This window comes from Megalops cyprinoides, chromosome 7 (assembly GCF_013368585.1).
Source record: "Megalops cyprinoides isolate fMegCyp1 chromosome 7, fMegCyp1.pri, whole genome shotgun sequence".
NCBI lineage: Eukaryota > Metazoa > Chordata > Actinopteri > Elopiformes > Megalopidae > Megalops > Megalops cyprinoides.
The window spans coordinates 16313523-16340555 of record NC_050589.1 but is presented as its reverse complement, the minus strand read 5'-3'; the positions used below and the strand labels follow the sequence as shown (position 1 = coordinate 16340555).

The window sequence follows — 27033 nt, the reverse complement described above, 5'->3', positions numbered from 1 at the left end:
TGCAGCCTTCAAATATAATAGTGAAGTCAGACAATAAAATCAGAAATGTTCACTCCTTGAATAAATCTAGAACAAATAGTATTTTGCTTAAGTTTTAAAGTGAAGATATTATCATTGGTGATATACCATAATAATAATACCATGCCCTGAAAATAATTATAAAATTATAATAAATTAAATACAATTGTCTTTACTGATGGACAAGTTAATACAATATTACACTTAATCAGACTCTTTGTGCTGATATATGAGTCTTGGCATGCCGTTAAGCATTTTCTTTCTGATGATAAATTCTGTTTCATCAGTTTCAGTCTATGTGCTTATAGGCAAAAGCTCATCTTAATTACCACAAGCAGCAGGCCTTGAATTCTCACAAACAGGAACGATGGTGATCCCAAAATAACGAGCAATGGAATGAAAGGACAAAAGATTGGAAGGATGATACATTTGGTTTTGCTGTCAGCATCAGATCATTTGTTGTGACCTCCCAGCAGGTCATTCACAGACTGAAAAGCAAGATAAGGCAGGGTCTCAGGATGCCAGCTGTTTAATTAAAGGGGTGTATACCACACCAGAATACAGGGGATCAATCCACACTGCCACAGGTCCATACAGACCAGACGCTCCACTGGGAGCCAGCACAGAGATTACAACCGGTGTCATGTGACACTGTGCTTCAGTCACTGTGGTTTTGTTGCATTGTAAGGCACTGCGAAGCTGGGCCCCCAGAAACCCAGAGTGGGGAGAAACATGCCCAGTGGTGTAACTGAAGTCACACAGTGGCAGGAAAGTACTTCTCTGAGTCAGGACAGGTATAGCTGAGCTGTCACTGCAGGCTGCGGATCTCCAAACCAGTGACTGTTTCAGGTGAGGTCAACGCAACCTGCAGTACAGTAAGCTATGCTGTTGGAGTCAGTGCTACCTGTGTGAGGTCAGTGCTTTATCAGTGCTGTGTTGGTCTGCTCAGATGAAGTCAGTGCTGTGTTGGTCCGCGCAGATGAGGTCAGTGCTTTATCAGTGCTGTGTTGGTCTGCTCAGATGAAGTCAGTGCTGCGTTGGTCCACACAGATGAGGTCAGTGCTTTATCAGTGCTGTGTTGGTCTGCTCAGATGAAGTCAGTGCTGTGTTGGTCCGCGCAGATGAGGTCAGTGCTTTATCAGTGCTGTGTTGGTCTGCTCAGATGAAGTCAGTGCTGTGTTGGTCCACACAGATGAGGTCAGTGCTGCAGTGGCCTAATGCAGCTGAGGTCAGCGTGGCCATCTGTGAACTCTGCAGGCGTGGTCAGCGCTGGGCACTGCGAGCTGTGTTGTGTGTGTGTGTGTGTGTGCTTGCACAGAGACTCTGTGGGGGCAGGCGAAGTTCCTCTTTCTTGCGCTTCCTGCCTGTGTTGACTGCTAACCACACCCTGTTTCTCCCGCCCTCCCTTGTCTCCGCACCCCCGCGCGGCCCTCCCCTAATAAGCCTCCCGGCCCCCTGCCTACGCCACGTGTGGCCCTACCAGCTAATTATAATCTTCAATTCATTTCTGCTCTGGATCCTGGAGGGAGTCGTCTTCCCCTGTGCTCAGTGCCTCAGTCAGAGTCACAGGCCACTCAGACACACGCTATCACTGCTGTTTGTGTGCCACGCCACGCACAGCAATGGCAGGGCCGCCACAGAGCAGCGGGGGTTCGAGCAGAGTCAGTGTTCGCGAGAAAAAGAAAAGCTGTGGAACATACAATAAAGACGGCTTTATCAAGGCCCATTTTACAGCCCCAAACATCATTACGTAAAAAGAAGAAATGGCAGTCACGACATGCATGGTCATAGATTTACGTGTCACGACCGGACAATGGGTTCTACACGGCATCACCTCATTTTAGAGAACAAAAACATGCAGCTGGCCCAAATAATAATACCGCAGTTGATCTTCAAAAATTATGGGGAACTGAGAAAATGAGGAAAATAAAACAGTGCTTTGTTGGGGCATAGCCTGCAGTGATTCTCTGTTTGATGTGCAGTCCTTCTCTTAAGAATGGCCACTGTTTAAGAAGTCCGCTTAACTCAACTGTGTGCACACATTGCCACGACTCTCCAGCAAGCAGTACAGAACTATGGTCTGCAAACAACCAAATCCTGTTTGCTTGATGGTACCTTAACACTCCCCTCTTTGCTTCTCTGATATGACCTAAGGGTTTGTTTCCAAATGCGGTATTTTGCGCGTGCGTGGGTGGGGTGCAGTGGGGTGTTTACGAGCGTGTGTGGTCAGGAGAAAGGGCTGGGAGGCTGCGGGGTTGGGGGTTAAGGGTTCGGCCCATGGAACAAGCACTGCGGCTGGACGCTGGCCCCTGCGGAAAGGGGCGGGGGCGTGAGGTGGGGGGAAAGGGGCCAGCTGGACCATCTGGAGGGAGGGGGGGCGGGGGCGAGGCACTCAAACCACCACTTCTGCTTTCGCCTTCTTCACTTCTCTCCTCGACGTGTAGGGCCTTTTCAAAACTCACCCAGAAAAAAAAAAACTGCCACCCGCACAGAAGCGTGCACTGGTGCTGGACAGTGTGAAATGATTATTTTCTTCTATGCGCTGAATCTTTTCTTTGAGGAAACCATCTGGAGAATCTGACCACAGTGTTTCTATATGTACACAGTTGTAATGGAGTGAACTCATTTCACAGCCTTGAGGAAAAAGTCAGCTAATTTCAGCAACATTTCCCTTTGAAACTATGGCTCTATTCCAGAGGCCACGGTTACATCTTCAGAGGTATGCGGCATCTTAGCTTTTAATAAGCAGGTACTGAAAAATCAAAAGAAGGAGGGAGAGAGCGAAGGATTGATCATGGGTTACTGTGCACAGTCACATCCCCCCTCTTTCACACTAGTAAGGTCGTGCAGAACGAACTGAACACTGCCGTGTCACCCCAGGATACAGTAGCGTTTGTCTCCCACAATGCCATTCTCCCGGGATGCTATTTCTCCCCGCCTGTCTGCCGGCTGTCCCTGGGCTCCTGTCCGCCGTGGTGAGGAGGTCCAGGGTCATACCCTGGCTCTCTCCTTGCGCCGTAAGGGAGCAGCTTGCCTCCCATCGCTTGACCCACTTTCTCTCAGACAGTAGGGCCTGCTCACAGACACCATATTGATTAGGACTCTCATTTCCTGCACCGCCTTATCATTTCTCTCTTCCCTTCTTTTGCATTTTAGTTGGTTCCCCGTATCCGGCACCGTTCACCTCTTGTAATGCTGTTTCTCAGACACAGGAAGCGGAGTAGCAGGACAGAAAGGATGAGGAGTAATGGGGTCTCACTTCAGAGTTGTCAGTACCATAATCTCCCCTTGTACTCACTGGCACAGGTCTCACGGCTTTGTCTCTATCATACAGTATGTAAGGAGGAGCCATTCGCACGGCACACACTGTGTTACCGTACGATCCACAGTTCATCAGTTTTCACTCTGCCACCTTCATGCTTAAAAGGAATTCAGTGCTAAACAATGGGCTGTTGCATTTTTGTCTGTCATTTTTTGGGGGATTTATCCTCTTTCACCCAACCTTTTTGCTCTCGGTCTATTTTTAATGTAGTTTTGGTTTTGGTTGCTTGTGTCTAAGTCTGTATGTGTGAAAGAAAGAGAGGGAGAATGTGTGTGTGTGTGTGTGTGTGTGGGTGTGTGTGTGTGTGTGTGTGTGTGTGAGAGAGAGAGAGAGAGAGAGAGAGAGAGAGAAAAAGACGTAGTGTGCACGTGTGTGTGTGTGTGTTTGTGAGAGAGAGAGAGAGAAAGAAAAAGAGGTATAGCGTGTGTGTGTGTGTGTGTGTGTGTGTGTGTGTGTGTGTGTGTGTGTGTGTGTGTGTGTGTGTGTATGAGAGAGGGGGAAAGAGGGAGGCAGCATTCTCAGAGGGCTTCAATGTTAAGACACTTTTTGTTTGAGTCCAGTACAATGCAAAATCCTGAACACTATGGGGATTTACAAACAACCAGGGTTGGGTCATATGCAGAAAGAACAGAGAGTTGAGGATACGAAGACAAATTCAAACCAAATTAGAGGAACTGTTCAGGGGAGGGGGAAGGGGGGACAAAAACAGACACGCTCAGTGGCCTGCTGTGGGAGGGTTGCACCGTTCCCAGCCCTTAGCATGGCCATGTTTGCAAACAGGGCAGAAAGACCAGTTTTTTAAATAAAGAGTGGCGTGTCAGCTCCGCGTTGGTCTACAGCCCCACTCCTACAGGGGTGTCTCTCCCCCTCAGCGCTGTTTCGGCAAGAGGCCACAGGAGTACGACAATAGCCTTCCTTGTGAGGCCTTATCAGCAGCCGTGCCTTTTAATTATAACGCTGCTCACCCCCCCACACACCACCCCACCAGAGCAAACCCCCCCTCCTTCACTGCAGCACTCTGCCCTCCTGTGCTGAACTCCCCAACCTCCATTAATGACCTCACTCCCTCCACACCCCCCTGAGCCCTCGAGACTTCCCGCAACCCATCTCCTCCCGGATGGACAGACTCATGCCCTCCCACGGTGGCTCTCCCACTTTCATAGTCATTTAACTCTTTCCATTCCAGCAGGAGTCAGAGGTTTTTTTTTATCAGCTCTCACCTCTGTCATGCGAACACACACACCCACACACCCCAGTACTGTTTCTCTCTCTTCCTCTTCCTTACACACACACACACACACACACTCACACACACATACATATACACACATGCATACACACACACCGTTAGAGTCGACATGCCTTTCTTTTCCTTTGAAACATGTTAGTAAGCAGCTTATCCTCCTACTTCATGTGACATCATAGAGCTTCACGTCAGTGACTGCATTCAGACATGTTTAAAAGAGGGTTGGAAAAAGAGATATCAAAAGAGAGCGGTTGTCTTCCTTTTTCTCAGGGTTTCACTATGGCAACTCAGCCTGAGTGTGGTGAATGGAAAATCAGCATGTCCTTTCACGTTGGTACAGTCTCAGTGAGAGAGCTGGCTCTCCTGTCTCTTACTGCTATGAAGACCACAGTATCTCCAAGGTGACTATGACAAAAATGAATGTCCCATGAGACAAAGCAGGTAAAGATAACATGTCCAGGAACAAGAAAGAGAGTTGGGGGGGGGGGGGTTACAAAGACAGGCAGAGCACATGAAAGGGGAATTCACACTCTGAATGGAACAGAGAGGATTGTATTGGGCTTATTAGTTTTGATGGCCTAGCAGCAATAGGGAAACTCCAGGAGAACACTATTTTAACCTTTAACTGGCTAATGTTGGTGTTCCCCAATCTGAGCCAAACTCAGCCACAATGGTGCCATGATAAATTGTTTACGCACATGAAATTCCTGGGGAATATGTACCACAGGGGACTTTTTAATGACATTCTTGATATTAGTCAAAATATCACGTTTCACGTACACTTGTATGCTATAGCAGACACATGACAAAATGTCCATGCCATTTTACCATGCTAATACAACCACTGCAATTAAGCTGACAGTCTCCATGTCGAAGCAGTCAGTGCTCTCCTTCTTTTTGCTCCCAGCAGCTTTATGTTAATGCAAATACACAGTATGAGCTGAGGCAGTCGTTTGCCATTTCTTTCACCCTGTGGAGTCAACATCCCGAGTTGGTGGTCAGGTTCCTCGATCTCCCCACAGCACCATCATCCCCATCAGCTAGGTCACACCGGCTTTCCCTCTCCCCGTAAACCTCAGAGTGGCGTTGCACAATGTTCCAGTCCTATTTATACTCCATACAGTAGGCAGCATATACAAACAGGCCTCTCCTGTGCCGATACATTAGCTCTGCCGTCCGGAGGGAGTCTCTCTATCACCCTCATCAGTCCGCCCTGCATGCGCGGCATCGCTCGTGACCGGGGCATTCTCTCAGCTGACCGTGTCCTCCCCAGGGTCAGAGGTAATTTGTTCTGGTGTGGGAGTGTGTCAGGGCCCGAGGGGTCAACGGGGGTCAAATCAAACAGAGCGGTGGTCGGCAGGAGGTTATTAAAGAGAGGAGGAGAGACCAGGTTTAACTCTCTCTGCTCCACTGAGATCTTACAGATAGGCTTTGAGATTCAAAACATGTGGGGGATAACAGGTCCCAGCGTTGTCAAGCGCAGTCTTGGGAGGACTGATAAGAACTTAAGGGTAAATGGCTCAGCAGAAGTAATTTGCATCCTTTCTCTGCATTAAATTGAAAGTTTTTTTTACATAAACACTGTACATAAAAACCACAGGAAAAAAATCCTTTGCTTTTCTGGAAAAGCTTTCTGTGAGTTTTCCCTGGCCCTGGCAGTTCATTAAAACAAGCAGAGCAGCTTTCCGAATGGGAGAGCTGCTGGAGACGCTGACCTCCACAGTAAGAAAATGGTTTGGCTTCAAGGAAGAGGTGGTCCTTTTGTTCTCTTTTTTTCCCATTGGTTCTGAGGGAGTAAATGAGACTGAGAAGGGGGGTGAAAAACTCTTAAGCAGGTACTGTGCATGACATTGAGATGGTGAAGGCAAAACCGTTTTGCAGATCGCTACTTATTGAGAAAATGCAAAAAAAAAAAAAAAAAAAAGAATGGAAAACAATCTGTGTAATGAGACAGACTTGTCCTCGTCAAGTGCAATGGATGCCCTTGGTGTGTCTGTCTCTAGTTGGGGAATGGGGGGGGGGGTGTAAGGGGTTGCTGTAGCTTGTTCGGATTTTGTCCGCAAAGCAAGGCCTGCTGGTGAACAGAGTGGGGGTTGGGAGATGTGGGTGTGTGGCAGAGCCAAACACTTCCCCCCCACACCCTCCCACCCCCCCACTACTGTTTAAACACATAAAACGTGGGTTATTCACTAAATGCCAGCTGCACAAAGCCCTATGTCAGGAGGAGAGAATGCAAAGGCAAGACAGGCACTAACCACATTCATCCCAGCTCTGATTCCCTGCAGGTCTGGGCTTATCACAGGTGCATGGTGTGCAGGGAGACAAGGCCCCCTGTGCGCCCCCGTTCCTCTCTTTCCATTTTTGGGACTGTTCGGGGGTGTCTTGGTTTTTCAGAGACTTGAAAGGATATTGCTTACAGTTTTGTCCAATATTGTTATCAAAGAACTGCACCTTTAGACGAAAGCCCGGCATGCCTCACTCCTGTGCAGCCGGCTCCTGGAACGACTCCATTTCTGCAGTCTGGGTTTGTCTGCATATATCACCGCAATATGGGAACGAACAATACACTGCTAAATTGATAATGAAGGGCTGCAGACGGCGCTTTGAAATCTTTTATGCTATTCTTACGAAAGTTATATACTTGTGTAGATTTTTCAACATGACCAATTATATCTCCTCATGGCACAGCAGGGGGTATAATGGAACGTGCAATTAATATCCAGCTTCAAAAAGTTGTAAGAACTGTATTATGTATTGCCTCTTTTTGCTGCAGTTCATACCCAAGTCACTTCAAGGTTCCTCGTCTTACTTCCTCTACAGAACATAGTGTGTGTTTCTATAACTTTTTTTTGTTGCAGCGCTGCCCTAAATAAAGTTTTAAAGCACCAACAAGATGCAAGATGCTTTCATTTATCAAAAGGGAGTGCTTTTTCTTCCTCACGGCAAAATGGCGCGTATCCCCTGGACTGCTTCCCCAGGGCTCCGCTCTTCCTCACCCCCATGCTGGGTACAAAGCAGACGTCCTCTCTGTCTTTGAAGAGCTCTCATCGAGGCATGTGCATCCAGGGGGCTCACTCTCTCTCCGTTTGCTTAAGTGCAATCCTTTCCAAAAGCAATGTAATGATTGCCATTTTGAGAGAAGAAAAAAAGGTCGGCAACGCACTAAGCTTTTCACACCTGTGAGCAGATGCGAGATCAAATCAGCTGGCTGGAATAACATTACGCACTTGGGGTGTGGGGTGGAGGGGGTGGGTGGGGTAGATGTGCGGTCGGTTCTGAAAACGGATCAGCTTCACAAGGCCGCGAGCGCGCGGTCTCCTGTGTCCTTGCTCCACGCTGTAATGGATGGTTTTGATAAGCACTCAGGATGAGAATGAATAAATAACTCAGAGGGCTAATGAGGCCTGAGCCCCGACATGAAACTGCGGGAAAGCCAGGCGTGGCGTAATTGAGACGCCAGGTTCAGGGCACTCCGGCCAGCGCTACGCGCGATCATGCAGCGTGCAACGCTCCGCGAGCAAAGCGGCTTGTTTCTGACAAGGATTGCGCCCGCAGAACCGCGAGCAAACACCCAGCATTACACTGATACAGGAGGAGAGGTCAGGCCCGTGCATTAAGGCCTGGAGCAATAATCCACACCAACCTCTCTTATCCAGCCCGCAGCACCGCGCTGCCAATAAGTGCTTTTCCACCCCCTGCACGCCCAATCCACCCACCCCCTTGAACACTGCGATATTTCAGAGAAAATATATTAAAAAAATCAGTTTGATATGTTGTCAGATTTAAAGGTGACATGGCTGACTAATGCACTGGCACTTACACTAAACCTTTGAACCAGTTGGTGTCAGAGAACTAAATCAGAACTTTGCTTTAAGGATGTGGGGAAAAAAAGATGGTCTTTCATGGACCTCAGGTTATTTATGCATGATGATTCTATGTTCTAGTAGTGTTCTGATTAATCATCCTAAATTAGTGATTGTGTTTATGTGTAATCTGTATGTGGCTACTAATAAACCTTATGTTCTATTTGGATTTCTGGCAAATGGAGAGAACAGAAAATTGGATATCAATATTTGCTTGCCAATATTTGTATTTAAATACATTCTCTTGTCTACGGTTGGATGTGGTGTATATGTTTCACCACTAGGGGGAACAACTCAGACCCAGCAAATGAGAGGAAGCACATGTTATCCACACCTATGATCTTACACACCTTTACATCAATATAGAAATTGTGCTTACAGTTTAATACAAATAGCTGTGTTGACCATACTTACATATGCACCTTACATATCATACATGCACCTTACATATCATCTTGCTCATTTGTAGTTTTGTAATAATATTATTATTGATGTACAACCTCTTCTTTGTCAAATAGTTTTGTGTGCAACAAGAAGTAAATCAACAATTGTTCATAAAATAATGAAACTGTGTATATATCCAGTACATATATGATTATTCATATATATGGTTGTATATTATCACGATAATCTATGACAATAATATTGACAAAAATAACAATATCACTGTCCTAATGTTACAAATAGTACAGCCACATCCTACATTAATTCTTCTTCCTCTCCTTCTTCTTCTTATTATTATTGTTATTATTATTATTATTATTATTATTATCTTAAATTTAAAATTTCAAAGTAGGCAATGTGAATTGATATTTCTCCACTGAAGCTCTCCACTCTGCTGTCCATTAACAATAATGATAAATAATACAATATTTCATTAGGCGGTCTGTCAGATTAAGGTTGTCAGGGGGTTGTTCGTTCTACCCAGCATGCTGTTAGAAAAGAGTGTGTGACCATGTTGCCTCATTTCCTGTGTTTGAGTCTCAGCCGAAAGAGAGAGAGGGGGAGAGTGAGAGTGCGCTCAAGAGAAAGAGAGAGAGAGAGAGAGAGAGAGAGACAGAGGAGGAGGCTGGTTCCTGATACCGAGACACGGAAAAGCAGGGGAGGGAGAGAGAGAGAGAGAAGACAGGCGGAGAAAGGGAGAGAGGGGGAGAAAACAGGGGAATTACATTCAGTGGCACAAAAGCGTAGGGAGAGGAAGAATTCCGAATATTGGGCAGTCTCTCTCATTGTCACTCCAAATTGGACCCCAAAGCATCGACATTGCGTTTACCCAGACCCATGGGTTAACAGGTAAGTCTGCCTCGGCTCTTATTTGATTTCTTTCATCATTACTTTCGTTTCTTTTTATGGCTTGCCACCGACGACGTCTTTGTGTGCCAGTGTCATCAGGTATCAGCACTTCGCTGTCATTTCAATTCATACACTTTTAACTCTCCGCGTGCACAAGTATATGGTGCGTATTTAAGGACATAGCTAAGCTAGCGAACGCAGCAACTCCGATGTATTCGTGTCATAAGTTGAAGAAGCATCATGAGTTTTCTGGAGACGTGTTAGGTTTGCCTTCAGCGTCCACCTCCTGCGAGGAATCAGATGAGTATTTTGACAGCTGTTAAATACGAGACATTTCGCGACACGCTGAAGAAAGTGGCTGGCTGCACCTTCCTAGGCATTGCCATGCCAGACTAACCAACATACGAAACAAGCTGTCTATTATCGCGCATGTTTCGCGATGTTGTCACCGTAAGATGCTGTCAGTAGGGAAAGGGATAATGGTCAAACATAGCTACACGAGCGGTCGGGTCTTACCATTATCAGCGAAGCACAATCGAGGTGTGTTTATTTTTCGTATTAAGGAACTCGGAACTGTTACTAAAACTGTAGGGGATTTTGTGTGGTCTCACCCGACCCTGTAACATCGCCTGTCGTACGACTTTTCTTTTTCCTCTACCACCACCCAAAATTATAGGGCTATTCCCCAAGTTTCAACCTCAATATTACAACTGGGTCCTCATTCGTTAAGCTGTCAGTGATCGTGACAACGTCCGTAAGTATCCGTTGTTTGCGGCCAGGGATATTTAAATGAAAAGCCCGGAGCTTGGCAGGCGAGGGCTTAACCCCCCCTCCCCTTTCGTCTAACCTCCAAAAGGGGAATTTCTCCAGCTGGAAATTTCTGCTGCGTCAACACCCTACCCTACCAGACAAGGGAAGGGGTTTTTGGCTTCGTTTTTTGGGGGGTTTATTTGCATAATTTTATCATTTTACCTATCAAAGTATTTAGGCAACGTGAGCCTTCCTCTGCCACTTCTTGCGACTTACGAAGTGTGGCGTCAAGTGTTACACTGTGACGGATTTAATCTAGAGCTAAAAATTAGCTAGATGCTTGGTGCCTCAGTTTCTGGGTTATAATGTGTCTGTATCTGCCCCCTCAAACTGGTCAGTTCCGTCTTCCTCCATTTTCTGCTGTGCTCTGTAGTGGAGTGGAAAGGGGAACAAACCCACTTATTTTCCGTGTTGGCAACATATTCGCCTATTCAGGTGCAAAGCCAACGATAAACTCGTGCGTAACGCTGGTCCGAACACACGCACAAAACATTGGCTCAGTTGGACGTCTGAGTGGTGGGTTTCATTTTTATCACGTGTATACGACTTCGTTTACAGAAAAAAAAAAACGTAGGTTACATTTGTCAAAGCTTCATGTCTTCATGTCATATTGCATGTGTCCACGTGTGTTTTATTCTCTATGGCCGCAATGTTACACTGTGATATCTGCACTAATATTTGTCTTCACGTAGTTGAATTTCAAACCTAAGCTACTACATAAATATAAACTATAAAACTGAGTAGAAATGTCCGTAATTAATTACTCTGTCTTTTTCGCCATTCTTTTGCTTCCCACTGCAAACAGCCAAGCCTAATTCCTCTTTTCGTATCACAAAACAAAAAGCAAATTACAATTTACAATATGTTAAATCAGCCTTGTAAATTGTACTGCTGTATCCAGATATGATCCAAAGTATGAATTTCAGAATGAAGTTGAATTCCCGTGGTGTTATTAAAGTTTTAAGTTTTGCTCTTTGCAGTTTTGCGTTATCGTCGCATATTGGAAAGATGTTGCTTATGAAAAACAGGAATGAATTGTGGAGTGCACTGGGACGTCAGCGCAAACTCGTCGGTGCCCGGGTCTTCCGTGAAATGTTAGATTTAGCCCATTGTCGGCAAGATAAGATGTGTGCGCACAAATAATTATCAAAAGTATTCATTTATTTCGATGTTTAATGACGATAGTGAAGCAGCATACATATACAAAGCTCAGACTTGTAATGTCATTATACATCTACTGTACTACTCAAGGTGCTAAGAATGTTATGAAGTGTAATTCTGCATTCAGTGATTACAGGACGTCTTCTGTTGATCTTTCTTGCTTAATGAGAAATTTTTTAATGCGAAGTTTTTTTTTCTGTTCTGAAGCTCAAACCCTGTTATTTGCGCGGGGGGGTGGGGGGGGGGGCGTCATTGGTCCACCTTGATGAGCTTTTTAATACATGGTGTCCCATCATGTGTTTTGCTGAGTTATTGTGTGGTCTCAAGAGCCCGAAAACCCTCCCTTTTGTTGCCTGTTTGCTGACGGACAGACAGTGGTGCTGTGTCAGGTGTCTGCCAGTGAGAGAACCACCCCCACCCTTCCTCAGCTGGCTCCTGCTGAAGATGTGTGTGTGCTTGTATTTGTGTGTGTGTGTGTGTGTGTGTGTGTGTGTGCATGTGTGTGCATGTGTGTGTGAGTTTGTGTACCAGGCTCATGCCACGTCAAGCCTTGTAATCACAAAGGCAAGGGTCACCTCTTAACACACTAAGACCTCCTTAAAACATGTCATTTGTGGTGTTCCAGTTTGGAGGCAGGTGCCTTTAGGACAGGGTGAAATGAACACAACGTTCCACCTGCTGGTGTCACAGGACAAAGACAGTCCTGCAGGACCAGTTGCCTCAAGACAGGGATGCTTAATTAAAAAACAATATGCTCAGCCTCTTAATTTTATCCATTGCATATCATTAACATTTTTTGCCCACTTTGATTGAGTCATTCAGAAGTTGTGTGCTCCCATTGGTAGGTTAATCATCCTCTCATTCTTCGCATATTCTGAATGGTGAGAGAGGCAAGGAAACTTAAAGTAGCTGACAGTCAAAATAACAAAAACTCGTAGCTGTAATGTTCATCTTTAATTGGCATCATCCAAATAATAGGAATTTCTCAAGCGTGTGAACGTGTAACAAAGGTCTTATTTGTTAACAGTGGAGAAGTTGTTAAAATGCATTTGACATAAGGAATTGTCTCAGGTTTTTGGCTTTGTTTTAGTGTTATTGTTCTGCCCCTTTCCTCAGTGTTGCTCTATTGTTTCGGATGGGTGCAGGAGAAATAGGATTATATTAATCACCTGGATAGTGTATGTGGGGGAGGGGTTGGTGGTAGGTAGGGTTGCAGACTTGTTATTTGGTTGAATAAGTCACTGAGTGTGTGTTTGTATACAATACACATATATCTTTTCAACACTGATGGCAGATGGGTTTATCCAGTAGGAAGGTCATAGTTTGTTTGTATTCAGTTAGGGGGTTTTGGAGGCCTGCTGTGCATTGTTAACGAGGAGGCAGGTGGGCAGGTTGGACAGTGTGGAAAGTGGGGGTCTGCCTCCCCCCATTCCTCCTACTCTGGAAAGAGCCGCCATTGGTGTGGCTCTGTTGTGTCAATACCAAGCCAAGGGCACATTCCCATGGGACGTGACGGGGGACTCTGAACCCTCCCCAGTTTCATAAAGTCTCTGCTCAGCACAAGAGAGGCGCTTAAGGGCCCACTGCTTAAACCGGCGCCCTATAGAGCATTCGGGTTTACAGATTCACTGCGCAAGTGCGCGTTACTGTTGCGCGCACGCATTTGTGTGCCCGGGCGCGCACACTGTGTGCGTGTGATTTCTGGAAAGGCTGGGCTTGGAGGCGCCGCAAGTGTTCAGTGTAAATGCGTTGTGATGTTTATTGAGGGTGGTTGCGGTTGTTAATCAGAACATTCACACGGAACGGAGAGTTTGGGGGAGGTGATGGTGGTGGTGGTGGTGGTGGTGGGAGAGAGAGAGAGAGAGAGAGAGAGAGAGAGAGAGAGAGAGGAGCTGAGAGGGGGAGGATGGGGGTGCTGGCTGACACGGCACAGCTCTGCTCTTGGTGTATGTGGGTGGAGTTCTTTATGTGCTCATGGCTGAAGGCTGAGCTCCCTGGGCTGTGCTGAGTGGTAACAGGTTGGGAAGCTGAGCTATAGGAACCGACCAGGGCTGCTTTCTGATCTCCTCCACCACATCTAAAACACAATGCTGTGTGTGTGTGTGTGTGTGTGTGTGTGTGTGTGTGTGTGTGTGGTGAGCAGTGAGTTTGTGTAATTTGTTTAGTCTTTGTGTTTCATTCATGTGTATGTAGATTTGTACTGTCTGTTTGTGAGTGCCCTGTAGTTACCCATGAAATCAATGTATTCTACGTGGTGATATCCACTGTGGCAAGGATATCTATTCATTTCTGTCTCATTTGCCAGTTTTTCTGCACTGAATCCCCTAAGAGCAGATTAATTAATTTGGACACCTGTTTGGCTAATTTACTACAAAGGAGTAGTTTAAATAGATGTCTGTTTCACCTTTCAGTGGCTTTTTGCACATGCTGTATTTCATTGGGATTTTTTAAAACAGGCAATTTATAAAGCTTTGGTATTTTGCTGTCTGATTTATGTTACATCAGTTTTGCATTATACAACCACATTCTCCCTCACAATGAATGCTCATTGAGAAAAAAACTGTTACCTCTTTTGTATGTACAATGCTACGTACAGGTGTACATAATTCCCTGGGGAGGAAACCAACAGCTGTGCTCCTCAGCAACTTAAACACATTCATCTCCAGGTGACCTTCCCTGTAGATGGTCTTACCCAGACCTGGACAGTGTACCTGCATTATCAGGTGCCCTGTAAATATTTCATATATGTCTAGAGGCATGTAGAAGTCATCAAGCCTTTAAATGAAAGCCCTGGAAATTAGATATGGGACTCGAGTGTTTCCCGATCTCCCGGTACTCAGGTGGAGGAACACCTTTCCTCTGCTCTTTGAGGGTAGGGGCCTGTGTAGGCCCAGGACAGTGTGAAACTCCAGATCATCAGCTGTTTGGGTTCTTATACAGACAGCAGCCTGTCTCTGAATTCTGCTGCTGGTGTGTCATTATCTGGAAATGTTAATTAAAAATTTAAATTGACACCCCCCCACACACACACACACACACACACACACACAAACACACGCACCACCTCCACCAGCCCTAGACACAAGATATGTACAGAGAGGAAAAAAGTACATGGGTGACATTATAGATCTTTCAGGTCAGCAGTGGTGTCACATGTAAAATCCAACGGGTTTTTGGTCAGGGTGACTCTCCCCACAGTACAAAATAAAGTTGTTTGAGCAGTCAAATGGACTGTGGCTTGTATGCATTTTGCTATTGGTTTATTCGTCCTGCACAGGAGTTTTTTTTTTTTTTTCAAGAAAACACATAGCCTTGGAAACAGAGAAACTAACAATTATGGCCAAAAGGAGGCATTTCCATTTCAAAGCCCAGGTGAGAGGCAGCGGGAGTAGCTGCCCACTCTGTATTGCTCTTCATTCTCTGCTGCTGTTTCTCAGCATTAAATCAGACTTTTCAAAAAAAAGAACTGTCCACAATAATAAGGGTGGGGGGCGAGGGGTGAGACATGCAAATCTAGCCCACTGATAGAAAGCAATCATCATCTATGTTACCAGTGGAAGAGTCAAAGATTACAGAGTGTGGGATAATCTGCACATGGCACTGAAAGGAACATTTGATGTAGCTCACTGTGTCACTTTAGAGTTGGGACTCAACCCGTGATGGTTGTTAGCTAGCTAGTGTTAAGCAATTAACTGTGGCTTGGCAGCTAGCAGAATTCACAACTGACAGATATCAAATGTGGCTTATATGTAACATATTTTTGAATTTACCCATGGTGTTGTGTCCAGGTGATGAGGTCTTGCCAGTGTCCTTAAACTTATCTTGGAATGATTGCCACCAGTAATAAATAAAGAAACTCTTGCTCACAAAAATGAATGCACTGCTGCACCTTTTTAAAATAGTGTGTGAGTTCAGCTCCACATTATCCCCATTGAGTGTTTGAAATACTGCCGGGAGTTCACTTGAAAGTGCTAAAGTGCTGCTAATAGGCAATGATTAACATTCAGTTTTTTCTGTTTAATATACAATTATTCCGTTCAATACTTATTAACATTTAGAATTTACAGTGAGTTATAATTGAGCTGAAGTAAGATATGCCATATCAACTTAGTTTCATTAATTCATTTTGCCTTAAAAGTGATACTAAGATATGAAATATTCATTGGGCTGTAAGAAGTGCATGATCATTTCTGTGGTATTTGCAATCTGTTAAAAGGAATGTGTACTGAATACACACCCATCCAGCCCTGAGTCTGATATGAAACCATTCAGGCTTTTTTTATCTATAACCCTTCATATTTCACTGGTCTTAAAATTAAACAGTGGGCCATTTCAGTGAAGTCCAGAAGTGTCCCTGACAAAGCATTTACATTTTAAAGTGCAGTAATTAGTAAGAGTTTAGCTGAAGACACAGGAAGTATCCTGTTTAATACTGAAGCTAAATACTGCCATTCGGCCAGGCGCCGAATGATTTGGGAATTATCTGTGCTTTAGTTCTGAGGTACACTCTGATGTTATTTTGAGTAGCCTGCCCCGAACTGCGTCGCCCCTGTTCGTCGCTCCTTGACTCCTCGTTCATCCCCCACCCCGATGTGTGCGCGTCAGCCCCAGAGCCTCGTGCACCCCGGCTCCGGGACGCCGAAAGTGGGCCAGGCGCCTCCTGTGGCTTCCCATGCTCCCTTTTCATTTTAAGCATGATGAAAAAAGACATCCAATCCCTTCGCTTAAAGTTTCATGCCCAGCATTAGCCGTTACCTCACCGCCGCGCGAGCACGCCACGTGGCTGGAGAGCGTGGGCGAGCTGCGAGCCCCGTGGCAAGGAGAACGATGGGCTCGATGCCGGAGACGTTTTATCGTTAGGGGCATCGACTCACCTGCATTCTGGTGGCTCTCTCCTGTTTAAGACCAATTCGGGGACCTCACTCTCACTTTTCTTCAGTCCCTCTGTAGGAGCAGACAAAAAAAAATTACTGTGCAAGAGAACAGAAGAGAGATTTTCTTTTGTGGCCAGTTGTTGCTTTGCTGTAACACTGAACACTCAGCTGCGCGTCTCATGTCCAGACGGAGACCGTCTCCACCTGAGCGGTCCAGGACGATATTCCCAGCTGTCCCTCTGGGCGAACAGCTCATCAGCGCAAATGTTTCTTGGACACTTGCTGCTGCCTCTCGATAATGTGGGAATGTGTGACTTTTCAGATGAAATTATGGAGGTGGATGGCGTCGGCGGCTGCGATCGTGATCATGAGTGGGATTTTCTTTAAAGCATGCCATTCATCGCTTGCCTTATACTTTAGTACGCGAGCAAATGTTGCGGTGCCATTAAAGCTCGCGCACCCGTTGACGTTCCTTTGACATCGGATGCCAGCCGCGCTCAATACACAAAGCACATAAAGAGGGAAAATGGAGAAGACAACAGTGGACACGGAGGTGCCGGCTGATTTAGCTGTCGGTGCAGCGCACTCACTCAATCAATCACCTGAAACATGAATACTGTCAAAGAATACCCGCAAACCACTGAATTGTATTCAACAAAGAGGTTCAAGTGCAGCATCTACTGTATACTGCCAAAAATTGAGAGCAGATGTGTGGAACCTGTTTGTCCCATATTCTGTCTTCATATTTGTTCAGCTCCTAAACCTCTCTCTTAAAATGTAATTTTTATTTAAGGGCTCTTAGAAATGACTAATAAATCAATGAAAAGATAAATAGTTCGCTTGAGTTCGATCTTAACTGATATACTATAAAATCATGAGGCTACAGAATCTTGTATAATCAGAAAATTCCGCCTGTCACTTCATCAGAGTGGCACCACTAGTAAAGTCTCCAGGAGCAATTAAACGCTTCCCTACAACCCTGCTGCTGTTGACTTGTAAGTGTGTAAGATCCTCTAAATATAGCAGCTCAGTCCCTTTGATTTCTTTCCCCTTTCAACTGTTTTTTTTTTACATTTACTTTTTTGTTTTACTTGAAGGATGGATTCGGAAAACGTCCTCAATAAATTACAAAGCTCACATTTCCATACGTTTCCAACCAGTATTCGGTTTCTATTTTAAGGCTGGAACACTCAGATGGAAGCCTGGGGGGCGATGGGCTCGCAGTGCATTGGGAATGGAAGAGAGAGATTTGATGGGAAAAGTTGCTGTGGCTCACTTTGCTGTGTTTGCATGGCCGATATAGGCATGTTTATGTGGCTGTTACTGGTGTGTCTATGTGGCTGATTACAGTGCCTCTTTTTGCCTCGTGCCAGGGTGCCCTTGTGTTTGCTTGACTGGTGTGTCCTTATGGCTGGTATCAGTGTGTCCATGTGGTTAGTGTCAATGTGTCTGTGTGACTGGTATTAGTGCATCCACGTGGTTAGGGTGAATGCGTCCATGTGGTTAGGGTTAGAGTGTCTGTGTGACCAGTATCAGTGTGTCCGTTTGGTTGGTGCCATTGTGGAAGTGTGACTGAGTAGCAGGTGTCTGGTTGTCTCTGTTCTTGGGAACTGGAAGTTTGAGCGTACCATATTATGCTGGTGTCCATTCTGTTCAGTCTGTGGATTAAAACTCCTCTCTGATTACTGCTTTAAAGACTGTCTTTTTATTACTCCCAGTACACCTATCATTAAGTGTTGTAATGTCCTATAATATATCTTAAAATTTATGTCTTGTGAAGCGATTATTGTGTATGACTAAGATTAGAAGAACAACCAGCATTAATGTGCAAAGAAGATAGAGGGCAAAATTTTTCATTTATATGGGAATTACTGGTTTTGCTCTCTGATTCGCTGTGGTTTATAACAGATTCCATTTCCTTTCTTCACTTTTCAGCTATGTCCTGATTACTCTTATCAATGATGAGTCATTTATTGGAGTTCATGATTATGAAAATTCTTCTTTTTTCATTTTTCACAGATATCTGATACTTAGATATAAAGTCTGAATTTTTTGTTTAGGTTGTCAGAGTTTTGTATCCTTGTTCAATGACAGTGACTGGTTAATCCATCATCTCTGCAGTTTATCACGACCCACTTGTAAGGAAGAGAAATTTGAACAGGGCGTCCCACTCCCAAACGGCGAACCTACATAGCCATTTGGAGGTTTGTCATCCAAGTAAAGACCTCAGAACAAAACAAATACACCAAAAACATAAAGTGAATTTACAATTCAGTTCTCTGCATCCGTAGACAGTTCCTGGCTGCTGCAGATATGGCTCTTTCCCGCCACTGCAGCGAGAGGAATGGGCCCTCTCTGTCTGAAAGATGGCTGTTTTGTTGTGACACCTCTCAGGGTGAAAGCACCAGGAAGGTGTTAAATTTGATTTGTGAGTGGCGGCGCTTGCCGCAGGGAGTCATTTCGGTGCCATTTGGTGCTCTAAATGATGACTGTGTGTACTTGGTAAAGTGGGAGCGGAGAAGGAGGTGTCGGAATTCTACTCCTACTTTAAATATCGAGCTGATTTTCCTGCCAGCCAGGGGTTCCAATCGCTAGTGTTTAGCACAAGGCTGCCTCCCTCTGAAAGAGCATTTGCCTATCTTTCGCCCTCCCGTTCGAGCCCGTCCCTGTTTGAAACCCACTTGGCCTTTATGAAAGCAGACCCCAGTAGACAATTTCCCCTCAACTTCCAAACAGAAGTTTGCAGATGTCTGATGTTTTATCTGGAATAAAAACCCAGTGAATTTGTAATAATAAGAAGGGTAACTTGGTCTTTAGGTGAATAAGTTGCACATGATTTCATTGTCATTGGAGTACTGGGGCTTTTCGCACGACCTTTCCCATGAAATCTAACTCCCACAAATAGTATTATGTATCTGCAAAGTTTATTTCAGTTCCTTAATTTAAGTGGGTTCACCACTACGTTTTAAAGAACTGGAGTTTTTCAAACAAGCCTCCTTTGTTATATAGACACAAGATGGGAAAGGTCTGGAAATTTCACTCAGGTTTTGGTGGGGAATTTCACGTAAATATAAAGTCCTGTAAAGGGACCAAGAACTTCCACATACTGAATGTGTGTCTATCTGTGCTGGCAGGCTGGGGAAAAATGATCTCTTCTGGTACTTTCCTTCATAAGGAGGCATAACTTTTTTTTTTGAAATCTGTAATGTGAAACACTGAAGTGGCCGTTTTAGACTGCCATCATTTGAGAGGAAAGTAATTAACAACAATATGGAGATTAACATGGCAAAACCAGCCATGTTCTTACCCGACAAAGAGGAAACGTAACACACTGTGTAGGTCAGTCTCGCCCACCCAGTTCTCCTTATCTCAGTCCGACTGTTGTCTCTGACTTAAGATTGATCAACACAAATGTAACGCACGTGAAAATAGAAGTAGCCTGTGTTCACCTATACAGTATAACTATTACAAAAACATGTTTTCAGATGGAAATGGGACTCTCATTTCATCTCATCTCATTTTAACAGGTAATGCATTCTGTGGCTTTATTTGGACATTAGCTAATACCCTCTGAATTTGTTTTGTAAAGACGTGTTCTCAGGTTCTAATTTTATGAATAATTAGAGGTGATCATATGCAACATAAATATGAAAATCTCTTAAATCCTACAAAGTGAAAATAAATGACCTTATCCAGCAAAACTACATTGTATCACAGCTTCTGCATCAGATTGGATTAGTTGAGCATTTTGATGTTTACAGAAAAAAATTAGTGCTTTGTTTGGGTATGTAAAAATGATCATAATAAAAGGCTTGCACATACACTATACTGTACTTATTGCAGAGAGAGACCAACAGAGACAAAGAGACAGAGAGCACATAGACTATATAAAGTGATCCTTGAGTGCCCTTTGTACACTTGAATGACTGAATGTCACTGCAGGAGAATCCTCTCCCTCGGTTCCTGAGAATCCACACCTGTTTGTTTTACAGGTGAAAAGCATATTTGTCATGTTTAACGCCTCTTGCCGCACAAAGGAGTACTGTCATGTTATCTTTTTTATGCCCCCCCTCCCTCCCTTCCATTTTCCTACAGTGGTAATGAGATGTTTCATTATTTGCATTTCCCAGCTTTTAATAGAGACAGAATTTAGGCTAAGCCCCCGGTCGCCATTGTGGGAGCCTCCACTGGAGAGCTGGGCTGGGGGGCTGAGGCTCAGAGAGGAGCTCAGAGCCTCTGCAGTGTGAGGAAGCCTGGCAGGTTGCATGGACTCAAACAGGGCTTCACGAAACAACCCAGCCGCTCAAGCAGCAGGTGTTTTCTGTGTTAACATTTTAATCACCGGTTGCGCGTGTCAACCTGTGTAGCCCCGTACATTACTCCCATGAGGACAGAATAGGAGGAAGCAGAAGAATTAAGAGAACAAGGCGAGTCTGTTGGCTTGAAATCAGGTTACTCTTGTGGTTGTGGAAGAGGGATCAAAAGGTGTTTCGTGTTAGCTGACTGAGAGACTGGGAGCTTGTTTTCTTGATACTGAAATGGAGAGTTACACAGAAAGGGTTTCTGAGAGAGCTGGAGTTTGTCAGGATCTTGAAGAGAGGGAAATTCAGGGCATTCGGGCATAAAGCGAGTTTTCACTCAGTATGCGTGTGAAATTGAACATGAGGCCCGCGCTTGCGAGACCTGCTCTGTCACACTGCCCTCTGTTGCCTAGCAGAGCTGTCGGACCTCTGCAGAGATCCCAGAATCACCTTCGCAGTGCAGAACCTGGCTGCGCCTCTGCGAGAACGCGGGAGGTCAAGTCCCCATAAGCCCCGTGATCCGCTCTTATCGTTCCACGGCGTGTGAGCGTCCGTCCTCTCCCTGGGCCTGTTCCAGGACGAGGTGGCTCAGAAAATAACCCCACAGGAAAGGACAGGGGGCAAAGAGGCTGGAACCGAGCCAGCTCGTGCGCTTGTCTTCCCTTCGTCGTTTCTTCTGTAGCTACGACGGTCATGTTATACTTTTTGATCAGCTGCCACCTTGCCTCTCCCAAGCCCGCCAGTGCCAACGGATCCGGGATTAACCCCGGGATATTGGCCTCAATGCCCAGTTGAGTGGAAGGAAAGCTGTTTTAAAATTATTGGCTGCCTGGGAATTACACTGACACAGCCTGTTCTTAAGGGCCCTCTCCGTCTGCCCAGCTCGTCCGGGTCAAGACGCTATCATCCCCGCGGTGAGCAACAAAGGAGAAAGGAAAAAAAAACCCCTGCCTTCACTTCACCCTTTAGCAGATCTGCCTACCTCGTTCCCAGCTATGAGCAGAGGCTCGGCTGTGCGGTTGGAGGAGGGCAGTCAGATTGGATTTGGGACCGTGCGGGTGACAGGGAGTTTAAGCTCTGGTGGCACGCTTTACTGCGCCCCTGAGTGCGGAGTGGCCTGACCGCATTCTTCCCTGTTTGGCGCTGCTTTCGTTCGCCCCGTTCGAAAGTAATGACTTTCTTTTCACGGTGACTTGCGGGAATAAACGAGAGTCAGGAAGTGGTCAAGCGGTTACAAAGGTGATCGCTGCGACATTGAGTTAGAATAAGAATAGACCCCCGTCTTCATCCTGCTTTCTCTCCCGAGAGGATAATGGGGCGACCCCTGTCCTCCCCTGGGTTCAGGTGGCACCCTGCCCAATGTGCAGCGCTGGTTAACTTCAGACGTGCGGAGGTCATGATTTCGGTGAGGTTTTGCGGCTGGCAGGAAGACTGTTTGTTTTATTTGCACACTTGCTTAATACCGTGCTCAGATCAGCATTGTGCTGCTTGGGGTATTTGTGCGGGGCCCGATGTGCATGCTGACGGATGCCTGAGCTCCACAGGCCCAATAAGGAAGCCAGGTCACAGGCTGAAGAAAGAGCAGAAATTAAAACACCCAATTAGACAAATGATCTGCTGAGTTCGGCGGGGTCATATGGCAGATCAGTCCATTAAGAGATTCTTTTTTTGCGCAGTTAAACTTGGGCTTTCTAGTTCTACTGATGCAGAAAATCTGATTAGTGTTCATCCTTTATATTTCAGTGCATGGTAGGCAAACTATTCTTTTTTTCCCCCCCTATTGTTTCAATTTGTTGCGTCATCTAGCATTTCTTTCAGCAGAGTGCTCAGGCTGTAAGTAGGAGTGATATCCCCCACAATAGCAGCAGTGCCATACACACAAGGAAATGGGGAAGACTGCATGGTGATTAGCATTTTATTTATTTATTTTTGCTGCTTTGCATCGAAGTGCTGCCATGAAGGATCTAATGGATTCACACTGGACAGCCTTAGACCTTACAGTCCTTCAGCAGCCAAGGGTTATTCAGTAAAAGCAAAGCAGACTTTCAGTGTTATGAAATATGCATTTTTACAATGACCTAAAAGAGGTGAGCATAAGTCATTGTTCCCGCAGAGCCACTGCAGCTATACTATGCCTTTTCATTGGCTTTGATTGTTGAAGTGGTGGTCAGCCAATCCAATGCACATTGTGTAAATGTGCAAGCAGCCTTTCATGAAAGAAATGGAACTGAATAATTGTTCCCTCAGAGTTTTTGCGTAGTGTGAAAAGATCACAGCTGCCTATTATTCCTGCTGCCACCAACAAAAAAATATACCTTATCCTTGCAAAGGTTAGCAGGTAAAAGATTTTTAAACAAATACCTGAGCTGCTAAAAAATGGCTGACATCAATCTGCAAGCCAAACATATTTTAGCCCTGAAACTGTGTGGTATTGTTATATGCCTTTTAAAGACAAAAACCTTAAAGGCCAACAATTGGGGTTAACCAGAACAATTTAAAATTCATTACTTGTCATACTAGTTCTTTGCCTCGTGTTGTCTTTCAAGAAAGGTGTGTTTGTCCAAGCAGACATGGGAGATGCTGTGGATTTATTTGATCTTACAAGCCATCAGGTTCAGAATAACTTTTATAAACATGACCTGAAGTGTACCGGCCCCGGAGCAAATGCTGCTGTCACTTCTGTGAACGCGAGCTGTCTCCCTCCATTATCCAGAATGGGACCTGACAGTTTGTGCGCTTTAAAAACAAATCACCGCTCCGTTTGGTAACACTCCGCGTCTTAATGATTTAGTTTAACGGAGATGGGATCGGCGGTAATGCTCCGGCTAATGCACTGTAGTCCGTTTGATAAGGTTGGGCTGTGCGGAACAAAGAGGCGTGATGTTTATTTCATTACTTTTGCGTGATGTCATTCTGCTCTCTGTGTTTGTGCCGGCATGGTGATGCCTGCTGTTTTTGAATTCCAGCACGGTGCGGTTTTCAAACCTGCCTTTTGCTGTTAATTCACCTGCGCACCGTTGCGAGGTGATTAGCAATATTGTCACTTAACGAAATTACAATATACTGTATGTTGAATTATTTGATGAAAAGAATTGATTTTGGAAACGACTGGAATTATTGAGGTTTGTGTTTCGTTATGAATGGAGCCTTTTCGTTCATTTTCTACAAAGTGAAATCATCCTGGCGTTTCTGCTAGCTCTTGAACAAAACAACAGCATTTTCTGCTAAATGGTTACATTTAATTATTATCCATCAGGTACTGGAGCACTCAATTGGAAACAGGGCCCCAAAACAAACAAATCGTTTTGGAGAGGGAACGCGATGGCAGCTGACCAGCAGGCAAACAAGAACGGTACTCTTTGGAGAGGAAAATATCATGCCAAGTTGTAGATAAATGAATTTAGTGAAATGTATTATTTTTTTGAAAGCCGTGACTAACAACACCCATTGAAAAAGGTGTGTTTTCTTTTTTTTCCCCACCACAAACAGTTATTGTGTCACAATCGTTTTGCAATTGGGGCATGTACAAGTGTTCTTGAAAAGAGGAAGGCTCCGGGTGCGAGCGTGGGGCCGCGCCGGCAGCGGCGGCCCAGGCGACACGCGGGGCTCCTCCCAGCGCCCCGCTCACGCATATCTTCTTTGTCTTGCAGAACCTCGGCAGGAGAAGAACCCACCAGATTGTCAAATGAATAACAGGAAGGAAGACATGGAGATCACGTCCCACTACCGGCAGCTCCTGCGGGAGCTCAACGAGCAGCGGCAGCACGGCATTCTGTGCGACGTCTGCGTCATCGTGGAGGGAAAGATCTTCAAGGCGCACAAGAACGTGCTGCTGGGCAGCAGCCGCTACTTCAAGACCCTCTACTGCCAGGTGAAGAAGGGCTCGGAGCAGCAGGCCACCATCACGCACCTGGACATCGTCACGGCGCAGGGCTTCAAGACCATCCTGGACTTCATGTACTCCGCCCACCTGGCCCTAACCAGCAAGAACGTGATCGAGGTGATGTCGGCCGCCAGCTACCTGCAGATGACCGACATCGTGCAGGCGTGCCACAACTTCATCAAGGCCGCCCTGGACATCAGCATCCGCTCCGAGCTGGCGGACGAGCTGGCGGACTTCGAGATGGGCGCAGCGGCGGTCGGCGGGGCCGGTGGCGGAGGGGCAGAAGCCCTGGCATCCATGATGCTGGGCCGGAGCTCCTCCCCCTGGCTGGCACGCCGCACCAGTCCCGCCAACTCCTCGGGGGACTCGGCCATCGCCAGCTGCCACGAGGGCGGCAGCAACTACGGCAAGGAGGACCAGGAGCCCAAGAGCCACGAGAGCCAGGAGGACGTCTCCTCGCAGCCCCTCTGGCCCGGAGAGTTCCGCTCCGTCCAAGTCAAAGAGGAGCAGGTCTCCCCCTTGAACTTTAAAGACGGCCCCACCGCTGGCACGCAAGGCACCCTGGCAGAGCAGGCCAGCGGGGAGAGCTGGCAGCCCCTGGGGTCTGGGCGACGGAAGAACCGCAAAAACAAAGACACGGTGCGACACATCACACAGCAGGCAGAGGGTGACAGCCGGGCTGGCTCGCCACTGCCCTCCATCCTCTCCGCGTCCGGCTGGAGCTACAACAACCAAGACATTCCAGGTAGGACCCCCAGTCCCCCCACCCTTAAGACAGCTCAGAAACGGGTGGGCGGTACCATGGTTACTTTATGTTAATGCATCAGTGGTTCACGTAAGAACGTGTATGTGTACAAGTCCATAAATCATGTCATTATGAGAACAGGCCATTCTTAGCTTGTGGCTTGATTGGATCAGTTGGATTTGCTTGGCTCAGTCAAGCATAGATGTTATCTTGCGATAATTTTATACAAATACAGGTACTCGAACACCCTGCCAGCTCTCTGGCACTTCACTTGGCTTGATTGAGCACTTAGCTTTAATTTTTGTCCCTTTTTGTGTCACATATTTTGGGTGAGCTTGGCAGCTATTATGTGGAATCAAATCAGTGCACTGTTGTCGTGGATCTGTTCAGAGGATGAGCATCTTGCCTGTCAGTTAAATGTAACACACTGCTTTAAACTAGGGTTGTGCCATAGGCTGAACTAACACACAGTAAGCATATTCAGGCAGTAGTTGCTTCCCCTTATTTGACATTTGAGATGCATTCAGGGTGCCATTATATAAATATACAGGGGAATGACTTGCTACCCCCTTCTTCTGCCTGTGTACCTGGTTGCAATGGGGGTGGTGAGGGGACAAGATGAAAATCATTTCTTGGGTCCACATTACAAAAATCTTCTGTAAAAATGTTTCTCCTGCTTCATATGGAGAAACTGCATTAATAAAAATTTCGTCTGACAAAAAACAGGGTTTTAATGGGTTTAGAGCAGATTGAACAGTGATATAAGGAGATGAGGGCCAAATGGCTCAGACCAGCTCAGTGAGCAGTAAAGCTGAGAGAGAACCAGGCCTGTGGGAGAATATCACGGTGCTGTTTAACTCGCCATGGTGGAACCCTCCTCAAACTGCAGGAAGGGAAAACAGGGGACCAAACCCAGTCAAAACGGTGCCCTCTCACGGGCTCTGGGGTGCCAGTTTTGTCCATTTTTCAGGGGTAATGGCAGTTGCGTGTGATGGAAGCAGAGGCTCACTCCGATAGCTCTGTGGACTGCCCGTTGATGGTAATCGCAGCCCTGTCAGAGATCGAACTGCGTGATTGAGAGAAAGAAAAGCAAGCGGTGAAGGCTTGCAGGTCAACATCGGGAGAGTCTGGCAGGCAGGTGTGGGGACAGTTGTGTTTAGCCGCGCGCTCATTTCTGCCCATTACTGTGGGTTTTTCCGCTAACAAGGAGAACGCTCCGAAACTGGCCTGGAAGCATTACACGGATGTTATGAGGAAAAACTAACCTGACTACTGCTACAGCTGGCACCAGTAGGTAGATCATTAAATCTGAGGCAATGATAATCTCCTGGGTATTAAAAGAGTTGGCTGCGAAATTGGCACATGCACTTTAAGAAAACAGGATAATTAAATTGACCTCGGTCGTAGCATGGATTAAAGAAGCATTCTCGCTCACCGATGGAGGCGTGGCCCTGTGGGGTTTACAGCAGGCCCTTGGAAGGGTGTTATAGAACCATGCTGCTTATTAGCATTTTCAC

General features: G+C 45.9%; 1 protein-coding gene across 2 annotated transcripts in view; it reads left to right on the top strand.

The window, feature by feature from the left end:
• Positions 1-9494: 9494 nt before the first annotated feature.
• Positions 9495-27033, top strand: part of zbtb46 (zinc finger and BTB domain containing 46) — a 47066-nt gene continuing 29527 nt past the window's right edge. For both annotated transcript variants that reach the window (XM_036533736.1, XM_036533735.1), the window contains exons 1-2: positions 9495-9742; positions 24539-25516. In XM_036533736.1, the coding sequence (XP_036389629.1) occupies positions 24574-25516 (943 nt within the window). In that variant the 5' untranslated portion in view covers positions 9495-9742; positions 24539-24573. The remainder of the gene's footprint in view (positions 9743-24538; positions 25517-27033) is intronic.